We start from the raw sequence: 26,631 nt of genomic DNA on the forward strand, positions 1-26,631 counted from the left end.
AGGCCCTGGCACAGGTTCCCCGGAGAAGCTGCCCCATCCCTGGGAGTGTCCAAGGCCAGTTTGGACAAGGCTTGGAGCAGCCTGGGCTAGTGGAAGGTGTCCCTGCCTGTGGAAGGGGGTTGGAACTGGGTGGTCCTTAAGGTCCCTTCCAACCCATTCTGTGATGTGCTGCCTGTGAATTGTTCTGTGGTGCTGTAAAACCTGTGGTCTGTGTGTTTTGGTTATTAACTGTGAACTTCACAAGCTGGGACTTTCTGTGGTTGATCTTGGTTTGGGGCTGATGTAGGAGGAGCTAGGTGGATAAAGCTGAGTTTTGAATATGGGTGGAGGAATAAGTTTTACAGGAATTTTGGGTAAGGGGGGAAAGAGAGGAAATTCCCATTAATACTTTTGCATAGGGAGTGTGGGGAGTTGCAAATGTCCCAGACCAAACACCTTCCCAGTGCGAGCCCTGGATCTGAAGCTGGGGAGTGGGGCAGTGTTCCTTCAGCAGCAGGGTGGGGTGAAAGCAGCTGGGCTCAGCAGTGGCTGGAAAAATAGCTGTGTGAGTAGGAACAAAACCAAGATGGGCTCTTTTATGCTGAGGGATGTCTCTAAAATAGCTGCTGCTGCCCTTTAAACTGTTGGAGGCAAAGCAGGCTGAGCTGTAGATCCTGCCTTACTGGGAATATGGGAAACACAGAGTGGAATTAGTACTTGTGCTGGAGGAGCTTTGCCTGCCCTCACTAAAAAACTTAAGTTACTCATCCCTTTAACTTCGGGATTATGAATAATAAATGTTAGAAGAAAGGAGAGTTACTGGAACACTGTGGAGACAATAACAAGGAAAGAACAAAACCTGTCAGAAATGGCTGCAAGGAATCCGATTGCTTTAACCCTTTGCTCACTTGTGCATTGATTGTTGATGAGATTTTTAAAGAATAATCTGGATCTTGCAAAATATTCTCTGTGGGTGTTACGAGTTTACACTGCTCTTTCCACGCCAGTGCCTTACATCCAGCTGGGGTTTACTCACTGCTCAGCTATGGCAAGAAATGCTGAATCGCTTTTTTAATAGGCATTCGCGGGGAGGGGGGGGGGTTCTGCCCTCCCCACGTCCCTGGGCAGATATTTTGTGCTTTTCTCGACGTTCTCTCAAGTACAACTTTAAGGAGCGAATAAGCTGCTTGACTCCTCCTTCCTCGGGAGTTACTCTTCCACGTGGGCTGAGCCTTACGTTAATGTTTAGCAAGCCCGAGCTGCAACCCAGCCTTGGAAAGAGCTCCGTGCTGTTTTCTGCTCTCTCTGGGTGCTGGCTGGGGGCTGTGTCCCCGGCGTGGGCGGCTCAGCCTCGGGCACGGCTGCCCGGAGGGCTCAGCCGGATTTGCGCTCACTCCTGCCGGGGCAGGGGGACACAGGGAGGGAGGAGAGGATGCTCCTCCAGTGGGCACCTCGTGGGTGACAAGGAGCAGCTCTCGGTTCCCAGCCGGGCACTCCGCAGCGGGTGGACAGGCACGGATGGACTGACTGTCCCCCTCCTCCCGGCTGGACATGGACAAGCGCGGCACGTGTGGCTCCAGGATGGCCAGAAGTGGGATGGCCAGGCCCCGGGTGGTGCTGGCACCTGCCCGGGCAGCCAGCTGTGCCCAGCTCCTCAGCAGGTACGGAGCGTTCCCGTGGGATCCGGGCTGCTCCCGGCTGCTCCGCTCCCTAAAGCGGGACACGGGGCAAGGCAGCCCCTGGGGCGGGGTAGGTGGAAGCAAGGTGAATTTCTAGAGGTGAGCAGGCTGTTGTATGCTCTTAAAATAGCGCTTTGAGTGCATTGATCCTGAACGGAAAGCTGTGGAAATTCCCTTTCTTTTGCTTATCCTAAGCCTACGAAAATCCCTGCTCTTTTTTCTCGTACTCACTCTATAATTGGGCTGAGTGCAGCAAGCTGGGGAAGTGGGACCTGGGGGGCTGAAATGCTTCCTTGTGATACAGTGATAACCTGTCTTGGGGTTTGAGGGCTGTTCAGGGGTTTGTGGATCTACATGAAGGTAAGAACTGCTGATTTATCATGCAAGTAGTAGAGGATAGAACTGAAATTTGAACTGCTCTGCTTGGCAAACACCATTCTGCTTGTGTGTTTACTGGATATTATACAAGTTAAGAATTCATCTAGTGTGTATTTGCATCAGCTTAGGAGTTTGCATAGAGTTTTAGACTGTTGACTTGCTGTAGTGATCAAAATCTCTTGGTTTTGTGTGAATGTACTGACAGTGATTTTACTTCTAGTCACAGCTCACATTTTCATGTGTCAGAGCTCTCATTTTTTCTCGACTGATTTGACTAGACTGTGTGTTCAAAGCAGACAGGAAATCTTTAGAAGACCCTAGGCAAAATTAGAGCTGTGAAAAAAAAAATAATCGTAGGGGGACTGAGACAGGAGTAATATGGTAAATTACTTTAAAATTAGCCACGTGTGAGAGAAAGAGATTAAAACCTGGAGCATTGCAGGGTTTCTTTGATAAAAATTGAAATATTTGTTAACAACTTAAGGCTTTTGCCAAACGAGTCCATTGAGTTCCAGTGTCTGTGCTGGTGCCAGAACACCTCTGTGGCCAGCTCTGAAGAGGTGCTACAGCAGGAACCTCAAACTTGCTCACCAACTTTGCCCGAAACATTGAACTCCAGCCAAGTGACACTTCCCACCTGCTTGCTCAGGACTCACCACAGGCGAGAGGTGTCTGTGTGTATATGTGGAACTAAGCCTCTTTCCTAGGATTGACCTAAAACCCACCTGTACTATAGGGCAAGGGTATGCCACCCTGGTCTTCTAATTAATTGACCTAATTAATTGTTTATTTTTGATCAGCAACTCTGCCATGCTCATTGAGTTCCCAGTAAGACTCCTACTGGCTTGAAAGGGGCTGGTGGTGCTGTCATGGCTCCTAAACAGCACTGAGCAAAAGCATTGAGCCAGCTGTGCCTCCCTCCCACTCCTCCTCTCGGTGTTGTGAAGCTCGTGGTACCTGAGGTGGCTCACAGACAGGGCTGGTGGCCATGGGCTGGCTGGTGACACTCCTGTTACAGAATTGGTTATAAATCCCAGCCCAGGGTTTCCATGGCAGGGTAACAGCCAAGCACCTCATGTTATGTGTAATAACTCTGCCCTGAGAAATCCACGTGAGGAGCCTGTGACTCCTCCCTGTCTTCCTGCATCCCTAAAGCTCTCATGAGGGAAGCATAGCTGGATTCCAGCACACCTCTCCACTCCTGCTTCCCTTGTGCTGGTCAGCAAATCACTCTTGTGACTTCTCCAGCACCTCTGGGCTGTTCTCATGCAGCTGAGCAACAACTTGCAGTTACTCATTCTGTGCTCTAATGGAGGTACAGCTGGTAGATTGGGCTACAAGAAGAAATAAGGACAAGTTCTACCATCCTGATTTACTCCAAGTTCAACATTTAAGAAGCTGCAGGACAAGTGTTTAGTATGTGTGAACCTGCTCTAGTAAAAAGCCTTTGGGTTAATGAATAATCAAAAAGAAATAAATTCACAGCCTTTTTATAGTGGATTCAAACACGCTGGCAGCCTTTCCTCTGGAAGCCAAGTGGTCCCTCAGCCTTTTGTCCCTCAGCTGAGTGCCTGAGGTGTGCACAGGCTGAGCATCTCACCTGAAGTCCCAGCAGTGATGGCAATGAAGTGAAGGTGCTTCAGCTGAGGTAACGGTAGCGTGTTTTGAGGCTGTGTTTAGTGACTGGGAGGTATTGACTCATTCTGGCCTCAGCAAAATCCCTGGCAGTGTGTGCTCGGGACTGTGACAGCAAGGTCACCAAAGGGCAGTGATTCCTGACCTGCTGCTTTCCTCATGGGCTCCTGTGCACGGGCTCAGCCCGGGGCAGCTTCTGTGTGGTGGAGAGGGGAGTGGGTGAGGACAAGATGTGGGAGCTACTGGGCTGTGGGGTTTGTAGCCCCACGCCAGCTGGGCTGACGGGTTTGGGATTCTGGTGCCATACTGCTGGGTGGAATTGGAATGGCAGACCAGGTCCTTGTGGGAACTGGATGGACAAAGCTGCTGATGTATTTAAATGGATGTGGATTCAGTGGAGATGGAAGTAGGGTTAGGAATGCCACCTTTTAATTAATGACGGTCATCTAAGCATCCTGTAGATTAGATTTATCAATTCACAATCACATTAAAGATCCCAGTACTACTAAAGATTTGTTTTGCCAGGTACCCCTTTCTCCCAGCAGGATTTCCCTTTGGATAAAAGCCCTTTCCTGTTTGGCTTACCCTGCTAATGCAGGGAAAGTGAACAACAGGCTCGTCTGCAGTGACCTTACAGTCAAACACAAAACCATGCACAGAGAGGGTGTCTTGTGAGGCCAAAACAAATCCTAGTGTGATGGACAGACACCCAGCTAATAGTCTGAGCTAAACATGGCTTTGAATATTTTTAATTTGGCTGTATCTGCATGGGGTTATCAGTCCTGTGTTTGTTCTGCTCTGAGTTTCTGTCTGAGATGCCTCCAGGCAGATCTGTCATTAAAGGCAACTTTCTTTATTCCTTGGCTTGCTTATTTAGCGCCTTACTACACTGAGTGAGGACAAATCTATTCCAGATGAAGGTCTGAGACAAAGAAGATGAGATAGAGTTTCTTTGCCCTTAAATACTTTGATAGAGACACTTATTGTCAGGGAAGTTACAGCCTGTGCTTTAGTTGAGATCTGATGCTGTGGTGGAGGTAATATAGTTCCAGAATCATGGAATGGTTTGGGTTGGAAGGGACCTTAAAGATCATAAAGTTCCAAACTGGTCCAGGGGAAGGGATGCCCATGATCAGATCAGGTTGCTCCAAGCCCTGTCCAATCTGGCCCTGGACACTTCCAGGGATCCAGGGGCAGCCACAGCTTCTCTGGGCACCCTGTGCCAGGGCCTCACCACCCTCTGGACTTTTTGTCTGGCCCAGAAATTACTGGAGGTGCTAAGCTGAAGTCCTATGATACACACACATCTTAGGAGTCACATCTTTCTCTCCACACAGTCCTGGCCAAAGGATTGCTGTTTGCCTTTTCTGGTGCCACAGAGGATGCCAGGCAGGAGGTGAGCTTGTGCCTTCTTGCTGTTGGAAGGGGGGAAAGCTGGAGCTGGCAGGAATTACTCCACACACAGAGCACGATCTGGCACGTCCTCTTTATCACTTGCAGAACAGGCTTCTTCAAAACAACCTGAAATGACGCTGCTCCCCGAGCTGCTTGCTTAATGGAAGTTCTTGATGAGCTGATTGCTGTGTTACTGAAAACAAGCTGTAATCTTATTAGCAAATTGTGGCAGTGACATCTTAGCTATTCTCGCTGGTGCTGTAGAGACAGACCTTCAACTGTGCCATCCCCCATGTGCAAAGTCCTTGATAAAATGCCTTAATAGGAACACAAGTGGTGGTTGGCAGCAGTGCTGGATAAAATAGCCTGGGCTAAAGGCATTGTGACTTCTCACAGGCGATGCTCTCAGTGAAACTATTGAGTATGTGAGCAAATCTCTGGTCAGAGATATGCAGATGTATGTCAGCAGTGGCAGACTGCTGCTAAAATTGCTTTAATTCTGGCTCTTTAGCTGCTTTGGTTGAGTTAAACCAGGGAAAGGAAAGTGTGGTAAGAGTCTGTTGGGTAAGTTACTGTTCATTGCCACCACAGTAATTTGATAATTAATCTCTCTTTGCGTTTATGGTCTGGTCTGAGGAATCTGAACCAGCCACGTGCTTTCCATTTTCTCCTAAGAGCAAGCTTTAGTAGTTCTTTCCTGCATATTGGTGTGTGGAGAAAGGAGGAATTGGTAGTGGTGCTTGTGTACAACATTTGGGGGATTTTAAGTGTAACTAATCCAATCCAGGCATTAAAGATTTGCAGCAGAACTTTCTTCTGGTTTAGACCTTTGGTAGAGAAGTTGTGGAATTCTTGTTCATGAGGCATCTCCTGCATAACTTTTCTCTCTGTGGTGGGAATAGAATTTTGTGTAGTTCTGTGTGTCTGAATGAAATAGTTGATCGTGTGTATTTCATGTAAGGTTTTGATAAGCAGTACATTGATTTCTTCCATACAGGAACCTGTTTTTATACTTGCATTGATAATTTTGATAGACTGAGGTTTAAACCTCCAATACTGAGAATATCTACAGCTATATCTATGTTCAAAAAAACCAAAAAACAAACATATATATATATATATATATATATATATATATGTGAGTTACTGCTTCAGGATTTTCCCAGTTTTTCAAATACTCCTGTCTGTTATTCCTGGATGCCTTTATCCCACTACGTGATTATAAACAAGAAAACCTAGTGAACATGAACTGTGATGTGCTCGCTTTAGGTGACTTTTTTCCTCTTCAGAATTAACTACACAGTTCATCATTTAGGTTTGAACTGCTTGCTTAGGGTAAGAACCTGGAAGCAATGTGAGAAGAGCCTGCATGGACTTTTTGGTTGTTCCTTTCAATTTTTTGCTTTTGTACTCATCTGTTGTTTTTGGCCTTGAAGTAAACTGCAAGCAGGTAAGATGTGTGTGGTTTGACATTAATGTAGTTTTGTTCTCTGACTAAAGGTCTTCATCTGTCAGAATACTGTAACCAGTTGATAGACTCATCTCCCTTTTTTTTCCTGCAGACACTTGCATTTCATGCTCATGGTCTGGATTGTTATGAATGGTGCTGTGGCTTGGTGTGCTGCTCCAAACTTGCTCTTGAAGTTAATTCAGACTTTCTGTCTCTTTCGTTGTTCCATGTGGGCCTTTGTGCTTGCTCCAGATCTTTGGGGATGTCTTTAAAGACTGGGTGCTGCTTGTGTGGCAGGACTGCCTTGTCTGCCCGAGTTCTTCTGTTCTTGTTGCCTTTTTCTCATCTTAGCTTTTCTGGAAGCAGTCTTAAAGGAATTCCATTTTCTTGGCTTGCACTTGTTTCCTCCTGGTCTGTTTGAAATGCTTGAGAAGGAACCTTTTTATTTATTCATCTGCTAGAGAGGGATTTCAATGAGGGAGGGATGTTGAGCAAGCAGAAAAGTAGCCCAGGCAGCTCCAGGTCCTTTGAGAAGCTCTCTCATGGGAGTGATTCAAGCCTGCAGTGAACATAGCAACAGAGTTTATTGTATTTTGCCATTCAAGAGGGTGAAGAATTACATGAGTGTTTGCAACATATTTGCGGTGTGCTGACAGTATCTAGGAGCAGATCAAAACCTGCTCTGAGAGTGCATTTTCCAGCCCAGGATCAGTGAGCCCTCAGCACTGAGCCAGGCAGGCAGAGTTTCCAGGGATCCACACGGAGGGGACATGGAGAAGAAACAGTCAGAAAATGAACTCTGTAAGGTCTGCACCAGCCTTATTTCTCATAGCTGTGCTATTAATGCTGTGAAGTCAGGCTTAGACTGAAGGTGCCAGGTGAATCTTGAGCCTTGTTAAAACTGCCTGTGCTCTTAAACAAGAGGAGAAGGCTGGATTAAGGTGCTCAGTCTCCCCACAGAGCCCTTCGTTTATGGTTGTCCCTAACAAGATCTTTCTGACAGTCTCCTTTTTGTTGGGTTAATTTTTAAAGCTTCATAATCTGCTGCTTTTTGTTATATTGACAGTGCAGTGGAGTGAACTTGATTATTCCACCTACTCTTTGCCCAGTTGCACTGAGCCATTAGCATTTTAAGCCAATAATCTCTGCTTTCAATCTCAACTGTTGCTGTGCTTGCACGTCACAGGTTGCCCTCCAGTTGACTTGGGAATGCAATGAGGAAGAACAATCCTTTAGGTGCACTGAAGCTAAAATTAGCCTTCCACCTGGGCAGCTGGATCTGCAAAGCACCATGCACTGAGTTCAAGGAAAAAAAGGAACTTAGACCAGAAAATAAAACATTTTCTAAATGTGAAGGCCTGAGTTTTATGTTGTCCTGTGAGACAGGAGCAACAGCTCTAGTTTAGCACTTGCAGAGCTGGGCTTTGGGTCCTGCTGCCCCTCTGTAGTGCTTCTGTGTGATATTAGCATCCTGCAACTCGGTGAAATCAAGCTTAGTGCATCAGTAAATGGGCCAATTGAGTAAAAAATTAGGATGGCTTTTGTTTGACACAAAAGTAGTTCAGCTATGGCTTTCCTAGAGTAGGTTTATAGTGTGATTGGTGGGCTTTTGGTGCGAGCAGTCTGAGAACATCTGTATTTCCAGCTGTGGAAAGAAGCAAAGTAACTGTGGGTGACGTGGAAGCACCAGTTGGAGTGGGATGAGGTGCAGCAGTTCCCTGTTGTCTGGCAAAACTCTGTCCTTGCACCAGAACCCTGTGTAGGAGTCTTGATATGGACTGAAAGCAGATCAGACCCAGCTGCTGGCGAGGGCATAGCCTGAAACCTGGGCTGTAGGGACAGTGTGACCCTCCTCAGGTGTGCTCCAGGAATGTGCCCTAGTGCCTTGCACAAATAATACTCCACTTGCAGTAATATCTCCTGGACTGAAACCAGCATTCAGAGCCTCGTGTCTGGGTAAGTCATGCAGAAGATCTAAGTCAAGAGCCACCCTTTGGAAAGAGCTGAAGATTTTATTTATGTTGGCTTAAAAATGTGTTGTTTTTTCCAGGCAGGCATGGGGAAGGGATTGTCACAGAGCACATCTGCTGGGTGCAAGCTGCTGGGCAGGTCTGGGGCAGGTCCTCCTGGAGCTGCAAACCTAAATTCTGTTTTGGTGTTGATCCATGGAGATTTCTGGGGTGTTATGAGCCAGCTCCAAACCAAGCTGAACACAAAGGAAAGGTACATTTCAGAGCTGCTTTAATCTGTATAACCTGGATCCCACAGGAGTATAGGGCAGTAATTTAAGGCAAGAAGAGTTGCCTTGTGCCTGTTGAAAGCCTGTAGTAGAGCAATTAGGAGAGCTCCAAGATGGTTCCTGAGTGTTGTGCACTGGGAGACTTCTTCAGTGCAAGTTTCTCTTCCAGTGTTCCTGATATGGACAAAACCAACTCCCTCAAAATAATCTGAATTCCTCCTTCCACTTAGTTTCACGTTGCAAGTGATGAGTTCTGTTGATTGGTTCATAACCGAATCCTAGCAAGGTATTGAACAGCTTTTTTTGATGCTAGCAAGGTGTCTTTGTTTAAATCTAATCTTATGAGATGGTTGTCAGCAAATGTGAGAAAATAGAGAGCAGTATTAAGATGAAGAGTTCATGTGAAGGATGCAACTAAAGTTTTTAACTCTTAAGATGGGTAAAGATAGCAGTAAAAAGTAGAAAAGAGAAAAAATAAATTGGGTTAGTAGCTGCAATGGAACTGAGAGAGTTGGACACGAACTGTGCAGGTAAAAATAAGTAAATCTTAGATTTATTTAAGTGCTCCATCAGGCTATAAATCAGTATCTTGTGTGTTACTTGAATATCCAGAAACAGGAAAGTGAGGATGGGGCTAAACAAGCAGACTACTTCTGTCCTTGCCTGTCGTGTGGCAGACTAGCTCAACTCAGTCTTTCAGTTTTGTGTTCCTGTAAAACAAACAAACCCCTCTTATTCTTGCTCTCAATGCTGTGGCTGTCTCCAGATGTTCCTGGAGTGATGGTTATCACTGTGCTTCTGACCCTCAGAAGAGAGGGGCTGCCTGTGTGTGCCAGAGTCAGGTGTGAGTGTGATGTGCACGCACATGTGTAAATACAAGTGCAGAATGGCCTACAACATTTGTCTCTTAGTTGTTAGATCTTCCAATTTAGCTTTTTAAAATTTGAGATGCTTCTCATAACTGAAGCAAACTAGTGCCAGAACTGCTAATAAGGACTTTCTGGAATGAAAGGGGCTAAAACTTTCCAGATATTTCACCATCTATAACTTTTGGCTCCTAGGGCCAGGAGGCTAAAGAGCATTTTGTGGGTGTTTTGTTGTCATGGTTTTCAAGGTGTAAGGCTTAGACTTGATCTTTTTTTATTTTTTTTTATGACACTAGAAAGGAATTTTGGCCTGCTTGGTGGTGGTGGCTGTTCATGGGTGTTTCTCAAACCACCCACATCCATCTCCTTAATTTTTTATTCATAAGTGGAACTACTGAGGTGTTCTCATAAGTGTGTTCCACTTATCCCATTTTTTTGGTAAGTCTTTGAAAAAATATGTGTAACAGGGCTTAAATGGCTTGGAACTCTTTGAAGACAATTATAGCTCCTTTTAGGAGAGGCACTGTTTTATGAAGTGGGGAGAACCTCACAGCACAGGGGCTGAAAGCTGAACGAGGCCAGTCTGGGACTTCGGCTGCGCGTGAGTGAATCAGCAGGGTGGCAAGAAAATTCCATATGCTTGGCTTTCCCAGGATGCTTCGTGTTGTTTCACAGCTGAAAAATCTGGTCTGGGCAGGAAAGGGGGGCCTCAGCCCTGTGAGTTGTTTGTTGTGTGAGCTGAAGTGCCGGAGACGGAGCTGTGCCAGTTTTTGCATAGGGAGCACAAACCTGCTGGGTTTGGGCTGCTGTGGTGGGAGCTGCCAGGCTCCTGCCTGTGCCAGGTCCTTGGAGAACACGTGCACCGAGCTTGGAACATCCTGGGTGGCTGTGAATGCAGAGGGTGTCTGTGCTAACTTGCAGGGAAGGTGGTGTGTTGGAGGTCACTGGAGGGACAGCACAGCAAAGACTGTGTTGATCCTGTGTCCTCTCGCATGTTTGGACAGCAGTTTTCCCCATTCTCCAGGGGATTTAGTCCCAACCTTGTCTGTATTGCTAAACACTCAGCAAAGGAAGTTCAGCACTTACCTCTGTTTGGCTCTGCTGCAGTCATTAATCAGTGAAGGCTGGATGTGAATGCCGTATGTAATACGTGTAGCTTAATCTCTCTCTCCTTATCTCTTCCTCTCTCAGCACCAGACATTGCCCTTGGAAAATGAACCAGCTTCCTCCGAAGAGCCCTGTGGCATCCCCGGTGTCAGAGAGCACAAATTCCAGGGTAGAGGCTTTGGACAACTTGTCAATGGACAGTTTTTGGCTGGAAGTAGAGAACATTAAGCAGAGCGCTGAAGCCGAGCAGGAGGAATGCAGCCTTGCAGATGTCAAAACACAGGAGGGTAGGTTGCCAAAAATGTTGGGAGTGAGGAGAGGAATGTGAACATCTGAAACAGAAGGTTGGCTTAGGCACCTGAACCATTCAGAAGCCTGTTGGAGTATGGTTAGAATATTATCTGTCAATCAGAGATAGAGATATTATTTTAATTGGGTGGTGGATAATGCCCTGCAGAAGGGGAGGGGAGGGTTGGCCTGGCCTGGTTTCGGCTTCTGAAGCAAAGCTGACTCCAAAGGTCAGTCCCAGGAGCACGTTCAAGGCTCTGGGTTTTTCAAGCAGCCACACCAAGGGTGGGGGCTCTCAGTCCAGTTCAGGTGGTGTATGGTAAACACTCTGTGAGAGCTGGGGCTGCTCTGGAAGCCTTGTTTGTGTGCATGGTTCTGAGATTCATCATAGTGGCTTTCGTGGGAGCTTCTTCTGTGGAAGGCAGACTGTTCCCTCCCTAATTCACTGTTCAAGAAACCACAGTAAACATCCAGAAAGCCTTGACTCCAGCCACACAAGGTTTTTCCTGCACATCCTTTTTTGTTTCTTTGGAAGAAATGTGCATGGGGTGTTTCTAATGCACTTTCTGTATTGCTGATGTTATCCAGTGCTTTGGAATAATTGGAACCTGGGCTAGTTATTCCAAAATTTTTTGAATACATTTTCCTGCTATAGAATCATAAAATCACAGAATGGTTTAGGTTGGAAGGGACCTTAAAGCCCATCCAGTCCCACCCCCTGCCATGGGCAGGGACACCTTCCCCTATCCCAGGTTGCTCCAAGCCCCGTCCAACCTGGCCTTGGGCACTGCCAGGGATCCAGGGGCAGACACAGCTGCTCTGGGCACCCTGTGCCAGGGCCTGCCCACCCTCACAGGGAACAATTTCTTCCCAATATCTAACACAAATTTCCCCTCTTTCAGTGTGAACCCGTTACTCCTTGTCCTGTCACTGCAGTTCCTGATGAGCAGTCCCTTTACACATGTGAAGTACGACACCCCGGGCTGCTGGAGGGGGGATAAATGGTCATAAACACCCAGTGATCCCACAGGTGGGGATCACACTTTTCCTGGGCCCATTTTGAAGAAATTGAGGCAGTTTGCTGTACATCCCCTTGAGCACAGGTCTGCAGCCTGCACAGCTGCTGTGCTGCCTGATACTGAGAACGGTCTGTGTCCTGGGGAAATGTTTGTGTGACAGTGCCAGTGTCTGCTGTGCTTGGGAAGGGCCAACAGCTCTTCTGGGGGCAGAGAGGCTCTGGAGAGCAGGGTGGGAAGATCATCATCCCTGTCTGCCATCGTTGGGACATGGTCAATGTGAAGGTCTGCTGTTAATGTCCCTTTATAAAGGATGTAAGTTTGATTTTTAGAACTGGAAGAGATGCAAAGTGATTCAGAAAATGAGTGCACCAGGAAGGAGACTGGAAAAGAGACCATGCCGTGAGATGAAAGACTGTCTGGGATACCCTAAAGACTGATATGCTGGAGGCCATTTGATTACTGTGTGTAAGCAGGGACACAAGGAAAAGTGTCTTTTAATGCTGTAGATTAATCTAGCAGGCGGGAGCTGAGTGCTTCATTGGCCAATGAAACCAGACAGACTTGAAATGATGCTCCAAGTAGTGAAGTCTTCCCAGCAGGCTGGGGAAGGAGGTGGGGCAGGCTCAGGCTCCTGGTGCCTTCTCTGGAGGAGCTTAGGCAAATAAACCTCGCGCTGGGAGTGTTGGTGGCGAGGGGAAGCTTTGGATGGTGTGCAGGGTTTGGCTTTCACATCTCTGCAGCTCCTGCTTAGAGCATGGAGGCTGTGGGGCTCCCCGGAGCCAGAGGCACCTTCACTCTTTGCATAAATCCTGGGAAGCTGCACTTGGGCTGTCTGGAGACAGCGTGGCCCAGCCTGGGAGATGGCTGGTGATAGCCACGGCTCAGGGACAGCGGGGAGACAGATAAGGCACTGCAAAAACGTTGACCCAGCTGGGAACACCAGTCCCCTGTGCCAGCCCTGGGTGAGGGGTGGTGTCCTGGGAAGCTGCTGGTGACCTGGTGGCAGCAGGAGGCCAGCGTGTGGCTGCAGGTCTGGGGCAGCTGAAAGGTGCTGAGGGTACTGGTGGCCTTGCTAACAGCTGGTGGGAGCAGGAAGTAGCTTTTTCCTGAAATTCAGTGTTGTGCTGTCCTTGCTGTCACTGTTTCCCCAGCTCTCTCCAGGGCCTGGCAGCACAGCCATCTGAGGACACAGGCACTCTGCCACTAAAATACCTGTTTGTGACCTTACAGCATGTAACCATGGCTGAGAACTGTCTGCAAAGCATGATTCTTCACCTTCAAAAACTAGATAGGAAGCCGTGCTTAATGTTTAGTCTGAAATCGTAGGATGCTGTAGCTGTCCTTTAAATATTTGGGAAGTGATTACTTTATTATGAATGTTATTTTTGGCTAGGTTACGTTTCAAATAAGTTTATGGAGCTGGTTTTCTTAGTTTTGCAAAATCATTCCTAACTGTGCTCTCCCGAAATGCTGCTAGCCTGGAACTCACAAGGCAAATCTCAGCAGCTCCTCCTGGCTTGAACCTGTAGCTCAGCTTTTGTGGATCTCTCTGTTCTGACCTGTTTCTCTCCCATTTTTCCCTTTTGCCCATAAATAACCCATTTTGCTGGCTTCCTTTTGTGTTACTGGCAAACATAACGGGGCTAAAATAGTAAAGAGAGGAATTACAATCTGGTGCTTTGGCATCAGATGGGGCAGCAGGCTCACACGGATGTCCGATGGAGGGGCTGCTGTTTGGTATTGTCTATAAGATTTGTTTCCTGTTATGACTGGAATTGGCTATTTTCAAAATTTGCAAGCAATACACTTCACTTCCTCTAGTTCCCAAAAGCAAAAGAAACCAGGGGCGTTTTGTGTGTTGTTCTGCTGTGAAACCACAGATGTAGGACAAGAAGGGGTTTGGTGAGGAGCCCAGGGGATGCTGTTACTTGTTAACTTCTGTAAACCAGACATGGGAAAAGACCAAAATTTAAGACCGTGTAGGAAAACCACACAATTTGCTAGAAGATTCACTTGGGGAAATACTTGACTTCAAGTTCAGCTCTATTTATTGTGGAGTGATGATGAAAACAGTTCTGTTTCATTATGACACCTAAAATCTCAAAGACCATGCTCTGAAGGCTATTTTAATTGTGTCACAACATGTGTTTGCAAGCTGCGTGAACATGAGGTGCCTCCAAAAAAATTACATTCTTTCATCTCTCAAGGAGAGCTGCATGGCTGCTTTTTGTTGATGCAGCAGTGATAGCTGAGGAGGTGGATGTTTGCATAGGACAGGAAGAGTGGGAATGAGCTGCTCCGTGCCAATCAGATCAGTTGTGATTTTTCTTTTTCCCAGTATAACCTTTGGTAGGGCTGCATTGGAGCTGCCTGCAGCAAATGAACGTGGTAGATGGAATTGAAAAGATAAAGGCTTTGTGGTGTTTGCTGTGTTGAGGTTAAAGTCACCTGCTAAGTTGTTTCTTTCATCTTTGAATTTCAAGTAGCTGCCTTGCTCAGGGCGCTTTCTCACTTGCACTTCCTTATGAGTGTATCCCATCAGAAAAAGAAATTGTGTTGTGTGTTTGAAGTGCAACTTTATATATATTGAAGAATGAAGTGGAATTGAGCTTGTTTGAGTAATGCTGCTGTACTGTCTCCAGGCTTCTCACACTTCCTTCTGGAACTGGAATGGTCTTTAATTTTAGTGATATTTTGAATAGGCCCAGACATAAAAGGAATGCACAGAGTAAAAGTAACACTTTTGCTTTAGTTGAGTGTATGGATACCAATCCACTTAAAAAAATTAAAAGAGTAGGGATGATGCAGACAAATAGTTCAGCAAGTATATTAAGTAAAATATATTTGAACCTACCAGGTCAGGATCTGGATATTTAAAAAAACATTGTTGATACCTAGACATGCATATAGATAAATAAAAAGTAATAGAAGCAACCAAGTCATTTGGAAAAGTACAAAAGCCAAACATGCAGTGTTGTGTGTTGTGGCTTCTCACAGACCTTTTGTCCATTCTCAAAGCTGTTGAAAGATCAGGTGGGATCCAGGGAAGCCCTGCCATTCCTTCTGGGGTGGCTGTGTGCTGCTGCCAGAGCTCCCCTTTGCACAGGCAGCCCACAGAAAGGCAGATTTATCGAGCCCACCTGACTTCCCTCCCATATCCTGACACAATCCTTGTCTAAATAGCACCCAGAGTCACACTTGTGCCCTCTTCTACCCAGCTTCTGTGGGAGCCTGAGTTTTTGTGCCTCCACAGTTTTTTTTCTTCTCCTTTTTCCTCACCTGGGGTGAGCAATAAGGACTGTGTGGGCAGCTACACCTGCCCAGAGAGCTGTGTGTCCCCTGGTGTCATCCCCATACCCATCTGGGCACTTGGGAATAGGGTTGAGATTTTGAGAACAGCCATGGCTTCAGAACAAAGCCATGCCTCCCTCTTGGTGATGTCCCGTGGCCACCCCACACAGGGAGCCTCTCAGGCTCCTGTTTTCTGCCCCTGAAGCGTTGCAAGTGTTGCAATTATTAAAGGATCAGGAGCATGGATCATTGATAGAATTATGGGATCAATAAAAGAACTGTAGCAAGAGCCTGCAAGCAAAAGGCCTGTGTGAGAAAAAGGCCTGGGAAACAAAAAGGGAGTTTTGAAGCGATGCAGCTGTGCTGATAAGATGTGCTCACTCGGAGAGAAGGGAGGTGACCTCTGAATTCTTTTAATCATAACATAACTGTAGAAGCTTGCCAATGTAAGTCCAATTATGTAGAAGTAGAAATTCGCCTTGATAAGCTTTAAGCCACTTAAGAGTCAACAAGCTGGTATACTATATAAGTGCCTTTGGATTGTTAATAAATGGAGTTTTGCTCTTATCAACCATATTGGTTTTGGACTGCAATTTCCTCCCCCCGCCGGAGTCCCCGGGCTTCTTTTCTTTTTACAATTCCAACATGCAAGCACCCGGATCGCTGCTCTCTGCTCACTCTACCTTCTCATGCCCCGCTTGGCAGAGGGAGAAGCCGAAGCCGAGTGGCTGCAGGACACGGGGCTGTCCGAGCTCCTCGGGGACCCGGGCTCGGACAAGGACAACCTGGTGCTGCTGTCCACGCTGACCAAGACGCAGGCGGCGGCCGTGCAGCGCCGGCTGGACACCTACTCCCGCTCCCGGTGCAGGAAGAACAAGCACCCCGTGCGCGACGTCCGCGACATCTTCGGAGTGGTCAGCTCGGAGGTTTGTTGCTTTAGTGGGGTCTCCTAAAAGAGCTTCTTGCCTCCTGGGAGCTGACTTGGCTTTCTGGGTCTGGAGCTCCTGTTATGTCTCTATCTCTTGAGCTGAAAGGATGCAGAGATTGGAGAAGTCCTGGTTGCAGTGCTGAGAAGTTTTTGCAGAACCTGCAGATCCAGAGCCTTCCCGGACTGGAATAACATTCCTGCTGGAATGCTTCGGTATGGTGCCGACAGCAGGGCAGCCTCGTGGAGCACTGGCGTTGTTTGGAGCCTTTTTGTGTTTTCTTTGTTCCAGTGACATGTTAAAGCACCATTAACCCAAACAAGAGAGCTTCCCAAATTCCGTTCTGATAAGCTGACCTTGTGGAGCTGGAAATCCTGGAGAAAGACTAACACTGCCTTTTTGGGGGCGGGGGGGGTTTGGTTGGTTTATTTAGATTTTTTTTTTCTTGGTAGAGAACTCATAACCACTGGCTTTTCTGCTGTTTTCCTGCAGTTCTCTTTTGGTTGTGGCTAAAACAACTTCTTTCCTATTTTTCAGGACACAGCAGCAGAGAAAGAGGAGTCCAGCCCAGATCCACTGTGGCACAATCTACGGACTTCAAACACCCAGAGAAGTAAGGAGGAAATTTTTAAATGCAGAGTAGGACTGAGTGGGGAGCAGGGTCTGAAGGAGGGCTGGAACTGGGAGGAAAGCCACACACTCACATGTATAAGTATATACAGGTTCTGAAACATTGACCTTGTTTGTACTGGGGTTTGGGGATTTTTACATGATTATTCACACCTGTGGATTGATAAACTTTCCCAGGCTCCAGCGTTGTTAGGATTGCCACTCAGGCTGATCATTGTAACTTTCTGATAAAGCAACGGAAAGATGAAAATTAAATCAGTCTAGTAAAGATGATGAAGTGAAATCTAATAAATGCCACATGCAGTTGTGTAAAGAGATGTTAGCCATAGGTGTGTCCTTTAATTTAAGGCTGTGGTTGTGTCTTACCAGTGACCTGGTGATTTTAACCATAATGTTATGACTTCGCACTAATCACAGAATCATTAAACTTGGAACAGACCTCTCAAGTCATCAAGTCCAACCATTAACCCAGCACCAGTGTGTTTGTCACTAAACCATGTCCCCAGGTGCCACATCTGCATTATTTTTGAACACTTCCAGGGATGGTGACTCCACCATGTCCCTTGGCAGCCTGTTCTAATGTTCTGATGCCTGACCACCCTTCCAGGGAAGACTCTTACCCTATTGGTCGCTCTGTGCTGCGGGGACACTGTTTTCATGGGTTACTGCAGGATTTTTTACAAGCAGTGGTACCAAACCTGTCTCAAACTGCATTTTTAGCACACTTGCTTTCGAAGCTTCACCCTCCTGGCTTGCAGAAATTCAAGACAATTTCTCCTCTGCAGCAGAAACCCAGGATTACTCCTGCACAGTTCGAAACCCTGGGAAAGAGGAGGTGTTCAACATGGATGTTGCCTACTCAGAGCAAGCAGCTGTCCTGCTCAAGGGATCATTCCTGTCTGAATCCAGGAAGTTAAAGGATGGAAATGCCCTAATTGTAAGCACTGAAGGAATTTATCCTGTTAGAATTTGTTAGTCTCAGCTTGTCAAGAGGGCACAAGACCCTTTGATTGTGTGATCAGCTCTTGGAAACTTCTTCTATGGTTGCTGTTGTGATGGGTTTGTGTTAGGCAGGTATTTGTGGGCAGGTAGCACTGTTATCCTTGCAGTGTTGGGCAAGGATAGACATTGTGTAGTGGAGGGTCAAGAGAAGTAAGGTTTCTGTATGAAACTAGTTATTGTAATACAGATTTGGGTTGTTTCCACTGAAAAATTATTAATAACTGGTCTTTCTTACTCTCAACTCTGACAGTTTTCTTCCCCACAGTTGTACTGGATTCCTTCCAAAGTTCTGTTAGATTAGGATGCGTATCAGACTGTCTTTAACTTAGAGAAATTGAGATCTTCAGTATGATTATTGAAAAGGGAAAAGATTTATTAAACTGGTGGTTGAGTAGGCGTCGTTTTGGGCATACGTCTGGTCTTGAACACAGCAGGAAGAACAGATGCCTGGCTATGACAAAGAATAATAAAAATACAGCAAAAGTTTTCACTAGGGGGATTAATAGTGATAACTTGAACTGAACTTTTTGTGTCTCTTTCCCTTAGAGATATAAGATCCCTAAGGGCAGACTAGGAGTGACCAGGATTGGAGATCTCTCAGCTCAGGACATGAAGAAGATCCCTACACTGGCCCTCATTGAACTTACAGCTCTCTGTGATATCCTGGGCTTTGAGCTGAAGAGAAACAAAGCAACAAAACTGAAAACAACAGGTTAGTTTCACTTTTTTTTTGGTGCCTTTTTTTTTTTTACACTCATCTTCTCATCATACACTCATCAGTTGTGTTTCAAATGTTAGAACAGAGGGTCTTTGATAAGAAACCTTGTGACAGGTGTGTTTTCCTTGGGCAGGATTTCTCCTGGAAGTCAGTGGATCATGACATCAGGACCTATTACCACATTTATGTCTGGCTGCACTTGTCCTGTTTAACTATTCCTCTCCTTCTCCAGTATCTGTGCTTACAGAAGTGCCTTCCTAGTCTGCAGTGGGGGGGGTTTATCTCTTACACCTGTATTAGAGCTGATATGGGCTTACACACTGTTGTTTCTATTGTAGAGAAAAGGCTCTTTGGAGTTCCACTCAACACCCTGTTGGAAAATGACCAAAAGTTGCTGCCCAACACCAAGGTCCCTCTGCTACTCCAGGCAGTAAGTTCTGTGCTGGTTTCATTCACACCTCTGGTCCTCAGAGTCAGGAGCCTGTGATAAGGATGGGCTGACTCCTCATCCTCGGTGCCTAAGAGCTTTCTGTCTCCCCCTTTATAGCTGCTGTCCTGCCTGGAGAAGAGAGGGCTTGAAACAGAGGGCATCCTGAGAATTTCTGGGTCCCAGACCAGAATCAAGGTATGAGTTCCTTAGCAGTGTTTGAAAGTGTCAGAGGTGATCAGGGAGCATTTGCTGAAGCAAGTGCTTAAATGACCTAAATTGTCTTGTCCCCTTCCCAGTGCAACGAGAAACCTCTATTGCTGGGAACTCCAGGAGTGTGTGCTGAGGGTCTCTGCACTCTTTTGACTCGATGCGTTGCCTTCCCAGTGCTCAGCTATAAAATTTATCTCACATTTGCTTATTAAAGTGTGTGACAAGTTCCATCTTTTTCATAGAGCCTGGAACAGAAGCTGGAAAGGGACTTCTACAGCGGCCTGTTCCGCTGGGATGAGGTTCACCAGAACGACGTGTCCGGGCTGCTGAAGAGATTCATCCGAGAGCTGCCAGCCCCGCTGCTGACAGCAGAGTACCTGCCTGCCTTTGCTGCTGTCCAGAGTGAGTCCCTGCTCTGCCTGGCTAGCACCAGGCTGGTTTGTGCAGAGATCCACTGGTCCTGGGCTCTCCTGTCAGGTGTGTTGTGAGCCAGTGGATCCGATGGGGACACGGAGCACAGCTGGGAGTTGTAGTCACTGGTGCTTGGTTGAATATGTGCTTGTGTAGCTGCACTGTCCTGGGGTCTTCAATTATGTGTCACTTGAGACTGCAAGGCTGCTGCCATCAGTTAGGACAAATTGATCAATCATGACACCCAGACTGAGCTGTGGTGATTGTCCAGGGCGCACAGTCTTGGCTTGTCTGCGTGTATTTTGATGTTCTGCAAGCACCTTTCTTTGAGGTAGGTGCCTCAGTAAGTAGTTTGGGTGTGTTAAGCTCACTGAGTGCACAACTTTTTTGTTCCAAAAATGGGGAATTATGGGTTCTTTTGCTGCCCTTCGAGGACATCAGAGTTGCTGGCAGACAGTGTACTCTAGAGGAAATGAGCTAGGCTTCAAAATATGGGTAGTTCACTTCATAAGGAGAGTATGAGTTTGAGTCACTTCTGTGAAACAAGGTCTCAGATTCTAGATGCCAAACAATTCAATAAGTAATTGTCTTATTCCTTGGAGGATTCCTGTGCTCAGAAAGAACAGTATCAGAAGCCTGAATCCTCTGTCCTGTTGTTATTCTCCTTCTAGATATTCCAGACCTGAAGCAAAGATTGCAAGCTCTAAACCTCCTGATCCTGATTCTGCCAGAGCCCAACAGAAACACTCTGAAGGTAACTGCTTGATTTTTTTTTTTTCCTCCTTGAGTAGTTCAGTTCCCAGGTATTAAAGGTAAGGCTGACTTAGCACCCTGCACACTCCATTTAGAGCACTGGAATATATAATCCAGTGGAGGCGTGAGGCGAAAGAGATAATCCAAAAGGGTTTGTTTTTCCACATCTGGGAATGGCTTTGAGGGGACACTGAAGGAAAACAGGGGATTCAGCTTTGGATCCAGTGACTTTTACAGCTAGACTTTGTAAATTACCACCTGCCAAGGAGCTAGAACTCATCTGTTTCTCACACAGACTGTCTTTCCTGATTCATAAATGCTGGATAAACCTCTCTTGGTGTGGTTATTTGTTGCTATCCTAGTGTTAGAAATCGGTCACTGTACTTCTTGACTGGAGAAAAAGGATTTGCTGATATATATCAAGAAAAAGTGCTAATTAATGATCTCTCCAGCAATTGCCATGGTAGTTTTTTGAGTAATAATAATAATGGATGGCTTAAGTCTCTTTCCCTCTCTTCAGGCCCTGCTTGAGTTTCTCAGCAAAGTGGTTGCCAGGGAGAACAGCAACAAAATGAACCTCTGGAACGTTTCCACAGTCATGGCTCCAAACCTCTTCATGCACAAGGGGCTGCCAAACAAGATCCCTGAGGGGAAGGAGAAGCAGCTGGCGGAGGGGGCGGCTGACGTGGTGCGGATGATGATCCATTACCAGGATCTGCTCTGGACAGTAAGTTCCACAGGAATTATGTGCTGTGGTGTAGCAGTGTCTTGGTCTTGTTAGAACTGGGATGGGGGAAGGGGATGGACTTGGAAATTTCAGAGGAGTTAAACATCCTGTGTTGCCTGTAGGAAAAACCTCTTGTTGAACTCCAAGACTACCTGTCCTCAAGGTACACAGATATTTTTGTCTATTTAAGGAGTGAAAATGATGATCCTAAATTACATCGTCATCTCTGCTTGATTTAATTCCTGTTTTCACCCTTCTCCCCTGCCCAGGTCTCCTCTTTCTTGGTAGCTCAAGTGAGAAAGCTGAACGAGAGCAGCAGCAAAAGGTACCAGTTCTGCGACAAGAGAATTAAAAATTTGTTGCGGAAGATTCACGCTGATAAAGACAAGGTGGAAAAGAACCAGGGAGAGGTGAGCTAGGGCTTGAGAAAAAACACAAACCCGTTCATGGCAGTGTAAAAGATTTTCCTGAGAACTCAGAAAGATGTAAGACGTGATACTCTTGAAAAGAGTAAGAGGGACAAAAAAATGCAGAATAATAAGGAACGGTTTCCCAGACATTTTTGGCCAGGTTGTGGCAAAAACTGATCCCAAGAGCAAGAGCACTTTGAAATATTTGAAATACATTTCAGGCTACAAAACCCTTGGTTAAAAGCAGGTGAGGAGGGAAGAGATCAGGAGCAGAAATGTTTGTTTTGCCCCATGTGAAGAGCAAACTTCATATGGCTCTGAGTGTCCCGTGTGTTGGCACAGATATGTCTGCTCTGATAGAGGCAGACTTATTTTCATGAACTTAAAGCATAAATTTAGGCTGTTGCCTAATTTTCTTTTGCTCCATAATGTCTGTTAAGGTGGCACATCACTTGGTGCTTCATTTCTTTGGAAAGGACCTTTCTGGAATTCAATAGCCTACAACCCAGATCTCTAAATTCCTTTCCGAGTAATTTAAATGAATTTCAGAGGAGTCGTTCACACTTGTGCAAAACAGTTCGTCAAAATTTCTTCTGACAAATGCTGTTTTCATCCGAGCTGGTGTCAGTGCTGGGTTTGAACAGCAGAGAGCACCAGCGCACGCTGATGGGGAGAGCACAGGGCTCCTCTCGTGGCCACAGCACCGGAACACTGATGATTTATTCATAATGCTCACCTTGGTGCTTCCATAAGCTTTCAACCTGTACTCCGTGTGTAAGAAAGAAGTCTAAATTCCCTGAACAGCTGCCTGGATAGTTTTAATTCTTCATACTCTCCAATCTGTTTTGAAACTTGATGTTTTGGCTGATAAGAGTCTTTCTTTAAGCACTTTTTTCTTTTTGCCTGCCTCGTTCAGCCTTCCAAGATTGTGAAAGTCCACGCATCACTCCTCCTGAAGGACTCTCTGGAGGTGCACTTGAACAATGCAACCAGGGTTGCTGATGTCTTGAGGCAATTTCAGAAGAACCTGTGCCAGAATGGCTGGAATATTGTTAACACTGTCAACCTCCTCAAGTGGTAAATGGTTTTTTCTCTGCTTAAAAAAAAAAGAAAAGAGGAAAAAAACTAAGTGGTCTAGCTGCTGTTTTCTGTCTTGAGGTAGAGGTGAGGTGGCAGCACAGTGAGTTGTGAGGAGAGACTGTTTTCTGCTCCTCTGTTCTAAGCTTAGGAAATGGTGTTGGATGGGGAAGGCAAATATTAGCTCCTGAGTGATTCCACTCAGTGCTCAGGCTCTCAGGAGGTCAGTGGTCCCCTCTGGGCTGCTGTTCACCAAGTGAACTCCAGAATCCTTGCTGAAGGAAAGGGGAAAGGGCAGGAACATCGACCGTGACAAGCACCCCCCCCTCCAGCTCTCCTGCAGAAAAGCATCACCTGTATCATTTGCCTGGAGTAGTAATTCCAGTGTGCTCATGTTAATGTCGGGATTTCCTAAAATAAACTCTGCAATTCCCTCCTGTGCTCCTGTGGTGAATTGCTGAACTAATCCAAAAAAGGAACAGAAGAGTTCCTGCCCCCCTCTGCCACAGTTCCTGCAGACTGTCTGTAGCAGGTCATGTGGCAGAGCCTCTCCTGTGTCCCAGGAGGTGTCCAGACAAGGAGGGTGGAGGGGAAGTTAGTGGATATGGGTCAGCTGCTGTCTCACCAACAGCTTGCCTTGTTTTCTCTTTCACCAATTTTGGGTGCCCTGCACTGTGCAGGAGGATCAGCAAGGTCTCTGTACCATGGCCTCTTTGCTCATTGCTGGCCTCTGAACCATAAACAGTTCTTTTGGAAGAAATGCTACTAAACTACCTAACCTGTGTTTGCAGAGGTTTAACTTTGGTGTGGTTTTCTTTCTGCAGTAACAACTCCACAGAGTGCACGAACTTGCTCCTGTATGAAGTGGGAGGCAATATTGGTAAGTACAAGTGGTAGCTGACAATAAGGGTTGATACCCAGTTTTTATGCTTAGCTTCTTTTAGGAGAGAGTTAAAAAACTTCTCTGGGCAACTGTGCCTCACCACCCTCAGAGTGAAGAATTTCTTCTTAGTATCTAATGTACATCTACCCTCTTTCCTCTCAAAGCCATTACTTCAGATCTGTGGAAATGCTTTGAGCAGTTGTAATATTGAAATGAATGTGAACAACTCCTAGTTTTTAGGTGGGGGCAAAAGCAACCAAAAAAAAAAAAAATCTAGCAACTAAAGGAATAAGGACATAAAAAATATGGGGTTTTTTTCTGAATGTCTTGTTTTAACAGGTGAGCATTGCCTGGACCCAGACACTTACCTCTTGGACTTGTACCACATCAACCCCCATGCTGAGTGGATAATTAAGCAAAACCCATCTTATCCTCGGATGTTCTAAGGAACACATGAGCAAAACAAAGCACTTGGTTGCAGTTTTTGGAAGGTGTGGAAATAGAGACTTCCCTGCTGTAGTGTCAGAGCAGACACTGCTTGTTTCCTTGAAGGAAAAGCACCTTTATTAACTGCTCCCATGGCAGCTGACAGTGAGAGCACAGTAGCTTCTGTGCTGACAGGGGTGTTGGAAACAATCAGCAATTATCATTGTGTGGCAGAGTTTGCAGGGGGAATGACTGTTCCTAAACAAAATATCCCCCCAAAACAAGCCCTGAAGGCAAAGCTACAGTGGTTGTGCAACAGAGATGGAATGGAAGAGAAGAAAGATCATCTTGAATAGGGTAGAAAGCACTTGTGTATTCTGGATTTGCTCTTTCTTTTGGAGAAGTGACAGTCAAATGCTGCAGTGGTACTAGGGACATCCTTTTGGTAAGGTCCCTGGTTGCCTGTGGCACACCACCAGAAGAGTGTTTGATGCTGGGCTTCACTATTAAGCTCCCGTTATGTTCTTTGAAAAATAAAAAAGGATGTTTCCAAAAAGGCCAGATGGGATGTGACACTAACATCCTGTATTTCATGTCTGCAGTTAAATACCTACATACAACACAAGAGAATAACTTTCCTTGGAAAAAGGTATGGAAAATACAGCAGCCTTTCAGGCATGCAGTGTGACAGGAAAGATGCCTGTCCCATGCAGCTCTGCTGGTAATGCAAACCCACATTGCCCCTGATGAGGGTAAAACATGCATTTATTTTGATGGACAACCTATATATCAACAGACAAGGGAAAAAATATCCTGAAGTTGCTGTGTAGTTGGTAATCTGACCTGGCCACGTGAACTGAACTTCTTTGTGGAAGATTCTGTGTGAATGTGTTTGTTCAAAAATCAACAAATGTCCCCTGAGATGGGAGGTGGCTGAACTGAGCCGAGCCCTCACTGCTCTGGTGGCACATTTCCATCCCACTCAGCACAGTGTGGCCACTGTGGGCTGGAGGGGCTGAGGAGAGAGAACACTCACACCTTGCTGCATCATCATCATCATCATCACCACCCAGCCTTGGCTGCAAGAGGACTGTGCCTGTGGAGAGGAGTGCAGAAGTGTTGCTTTCCTCTGTGGTGATGCTGAAATACCTCATGTGAGGGACCCCACTGTGCAGTGCCAGGGGTGGAACACTCAGCCTGTCTGGAAATCTGGACATCTTTCTCTAAATCCTGTTTTTAAGCACGGTTGGATATTTATTCATGCAGCAGAAGCAGGGCTGCCCTGCAAGTGCATACTCAAAGTATTTAATTTGCCAAATCCTAGCTGCACTAGTGACAATCTCCAGTATTATTTCTTTTGTTAAAGGAGTTTTTCCACTGCAATCTGAATTTTCCCTCTTCTCCTTTTTTTCTCCCCAGGATGATGTGTAGTTTTCCTTATTCATTATCTCAGACTCCTAGATTCTGTTGTAAAGGTGCTTCACTCTGTAATTAGTCTGTCTGTGTGGTTAAATCCTCTTGGTGGTTAAGATCCTTGAGGAACAGGTGAGCCACAGTCCATATTCTTTCCAGCTTGTTGTGAGTACTGCGTGAGTGGTGGTGATATCTTAAAATTATCCCTATATTAGAGAGTCTGTCTATTCTTTTTGGTTGAGATGATGCAGATGCATTGACTGGTTGGATCACATTCACAGATGTCTTCTTAAGAACCTGTAATAGAACCTCCCAACCCTGACCCAGATGTCAATAATTCTTGAGGTGCCTCTTTTATAGGGCCTAAATTGTGCCTGAAAGAGCCTGATTCTTTTCCTTGAGGATGGGTGATTTGTGTTGCTGGAAAGATCAAGCTGCTTTAAAACAGGGCATTAAAAACCAAAGGTACCTACAGAACATCCCTTCTGGAATTCTTTGTGGCAGTGATGGAGTAAAGATTGCACAGAGAAAATGCCAGAGATGTGATACCCTGAGAAATACCCAACCCATAAAGGTGTTAGTGTGAGCTCAAAGATCCTTTACAAGCTGAATTGCACCCTGCAGGATCACACAGTGCTGTGGTTTTTCCACCCCTCATATGCTGGTTTATTAAACATTCAGTCCATGTCTACTGAGGGGTCAAGACTTACATCACTGCTGCTGTGAGCTACGGATGAGTGGGGCTTTTTGAACACCAAACAATGTGAATCAGTGCTGTGAAAAACAAAGTTAGTGCGAGATTCTCCTGAGACAAATATCAGGTCTTCAATATGAAAGGAAATGTAAAAAATAAAACCAGAACGGCTTTTTTCAGATGATGGATATGCTTTTTAAATTTTTTTTTCCTATCTTTGTATCGAAAAGTAAGTGTAAATTTTTCAGTCACTGATATGCAACCCACTTCTGAAGGCTGGCTTTTAATACCTTTTATTTTTTACGAATTTTTAATTCCATATTTAAATTTCATTTATTCGGTGAAGCAATAAAAATACAGTAAAATCTCTTGGCTCCATTTTCATTAGTGCTTGAGAACAAAGTTAAATGGCACCACATCTGTGAATGCAGCAGGACTTGCTTCGTGCCTGAAGAGGGATGTACCTGGGGTCTGAGTGAGCTGGGCAAGAGTTTTGTGTTACAGCTTCAGGAGAAGTTCCTCTTGGCCTGATCCTGTGGATGATCCAGAAGGAGGAAGGGGGAGGTTGGTATTGGGTATAAAAAGCCCAGAGAAA

The 26,631-nt window shown here is 45.9% G+C and overlaps 1 protein-coding gene across 4 annotated transcripts; it reads left to right on the forward strand.

The window, feature by feature from the left end:
- The first annotated feature begins 1,203 nt into the window (after positions 1–1,203).
- On the forward strand, positions 1,204–26,220 carry ARHGAP40 (Rho GTPase activating protein 40). 4 transcript variants are annotated; one of them, XM_042050308.1, is made up of 16 exons: positions 1,204–1,640; positions 8,567–8,739; positions 10,813–11,015; positions 16,032–16,252; positions 16,790–16,865; positions 17,668–17,819; positions 18,431–18,596; positions 18,941–19,032; positions 19,150–19,227; positions 19,485–19,644; positions 20,325–20,407; positions 20,927–21,133; positions 21,403–21,543; positions 22,460–22,620; positions 23,445–23,500; positions 23,843–26,220. In XM_042050308.1, exons 1-16 carry the CDS (start codon positions 1,221–1,223, stop codon positions 23,947–23,949), a joined length of 2,496 nt encoding a protein of 831 aa, XP_041906242.1. In that variant the 5' UTR covers positions 1,204–1,220; the 3' UTR covers positions 23,950–26,220. The 4 variants fall into 4 exon arrangements, with proteins under 4 accessions (XP_041906242.1, XP_041906249.1, XP_041906265.1 ...); XM_042050315.1 differs by having other exon boundaries at positions 17,671–17,819; XM_042050323.1 differs by lacking the exon at positions 1,204–1,640 and adding an exon at positions 6,291–8,472.
- Positions 26,221–26,631: the final 411 nt, after the last annotated feature.

The sequence above is a fragment of the Corvus kubaryi genome, unplaced genomic scaffold (assembly GCF_017639235.1).
Source record: "Corvus kubaryi isolate FWS band 111438036 unplaced genomic scaffold, C.kubaryi_AGA036_p1.0 134, whole genome shotgun sequence".
NCBI lineage: Eukaryota > Metazoa > Chordata > Aves > Passeriformes > Corvidae > Corvus > Corvus kubaryi.

Excerpts from the sequence above, each read along its gene's own strand:
- ARHGAP40 (XM_042050308.1), top strand. The coding sequence starts at position 1,221 with ATGTTTAGCAAGCCCGAGCTGCAACCCAGCCTTGGAAAGAGCTCCGTG. Across the intron at positions 16,253-16,789 it reads TCGGAGTGGTCAGCTCGGAG|GACACAGCAGCAGAGAAAGA; the intron begins GTTTGTTGCTTT and ends CCTATTTTTCAG. Across the intron at positions 17,820-18,430 it reads AGGATGGAAATGCCCTAATT|AGATATAAGATCCCTAAGGG; the intron begins GTAAGCACTGAA and ends TCTTTCCCTTAG.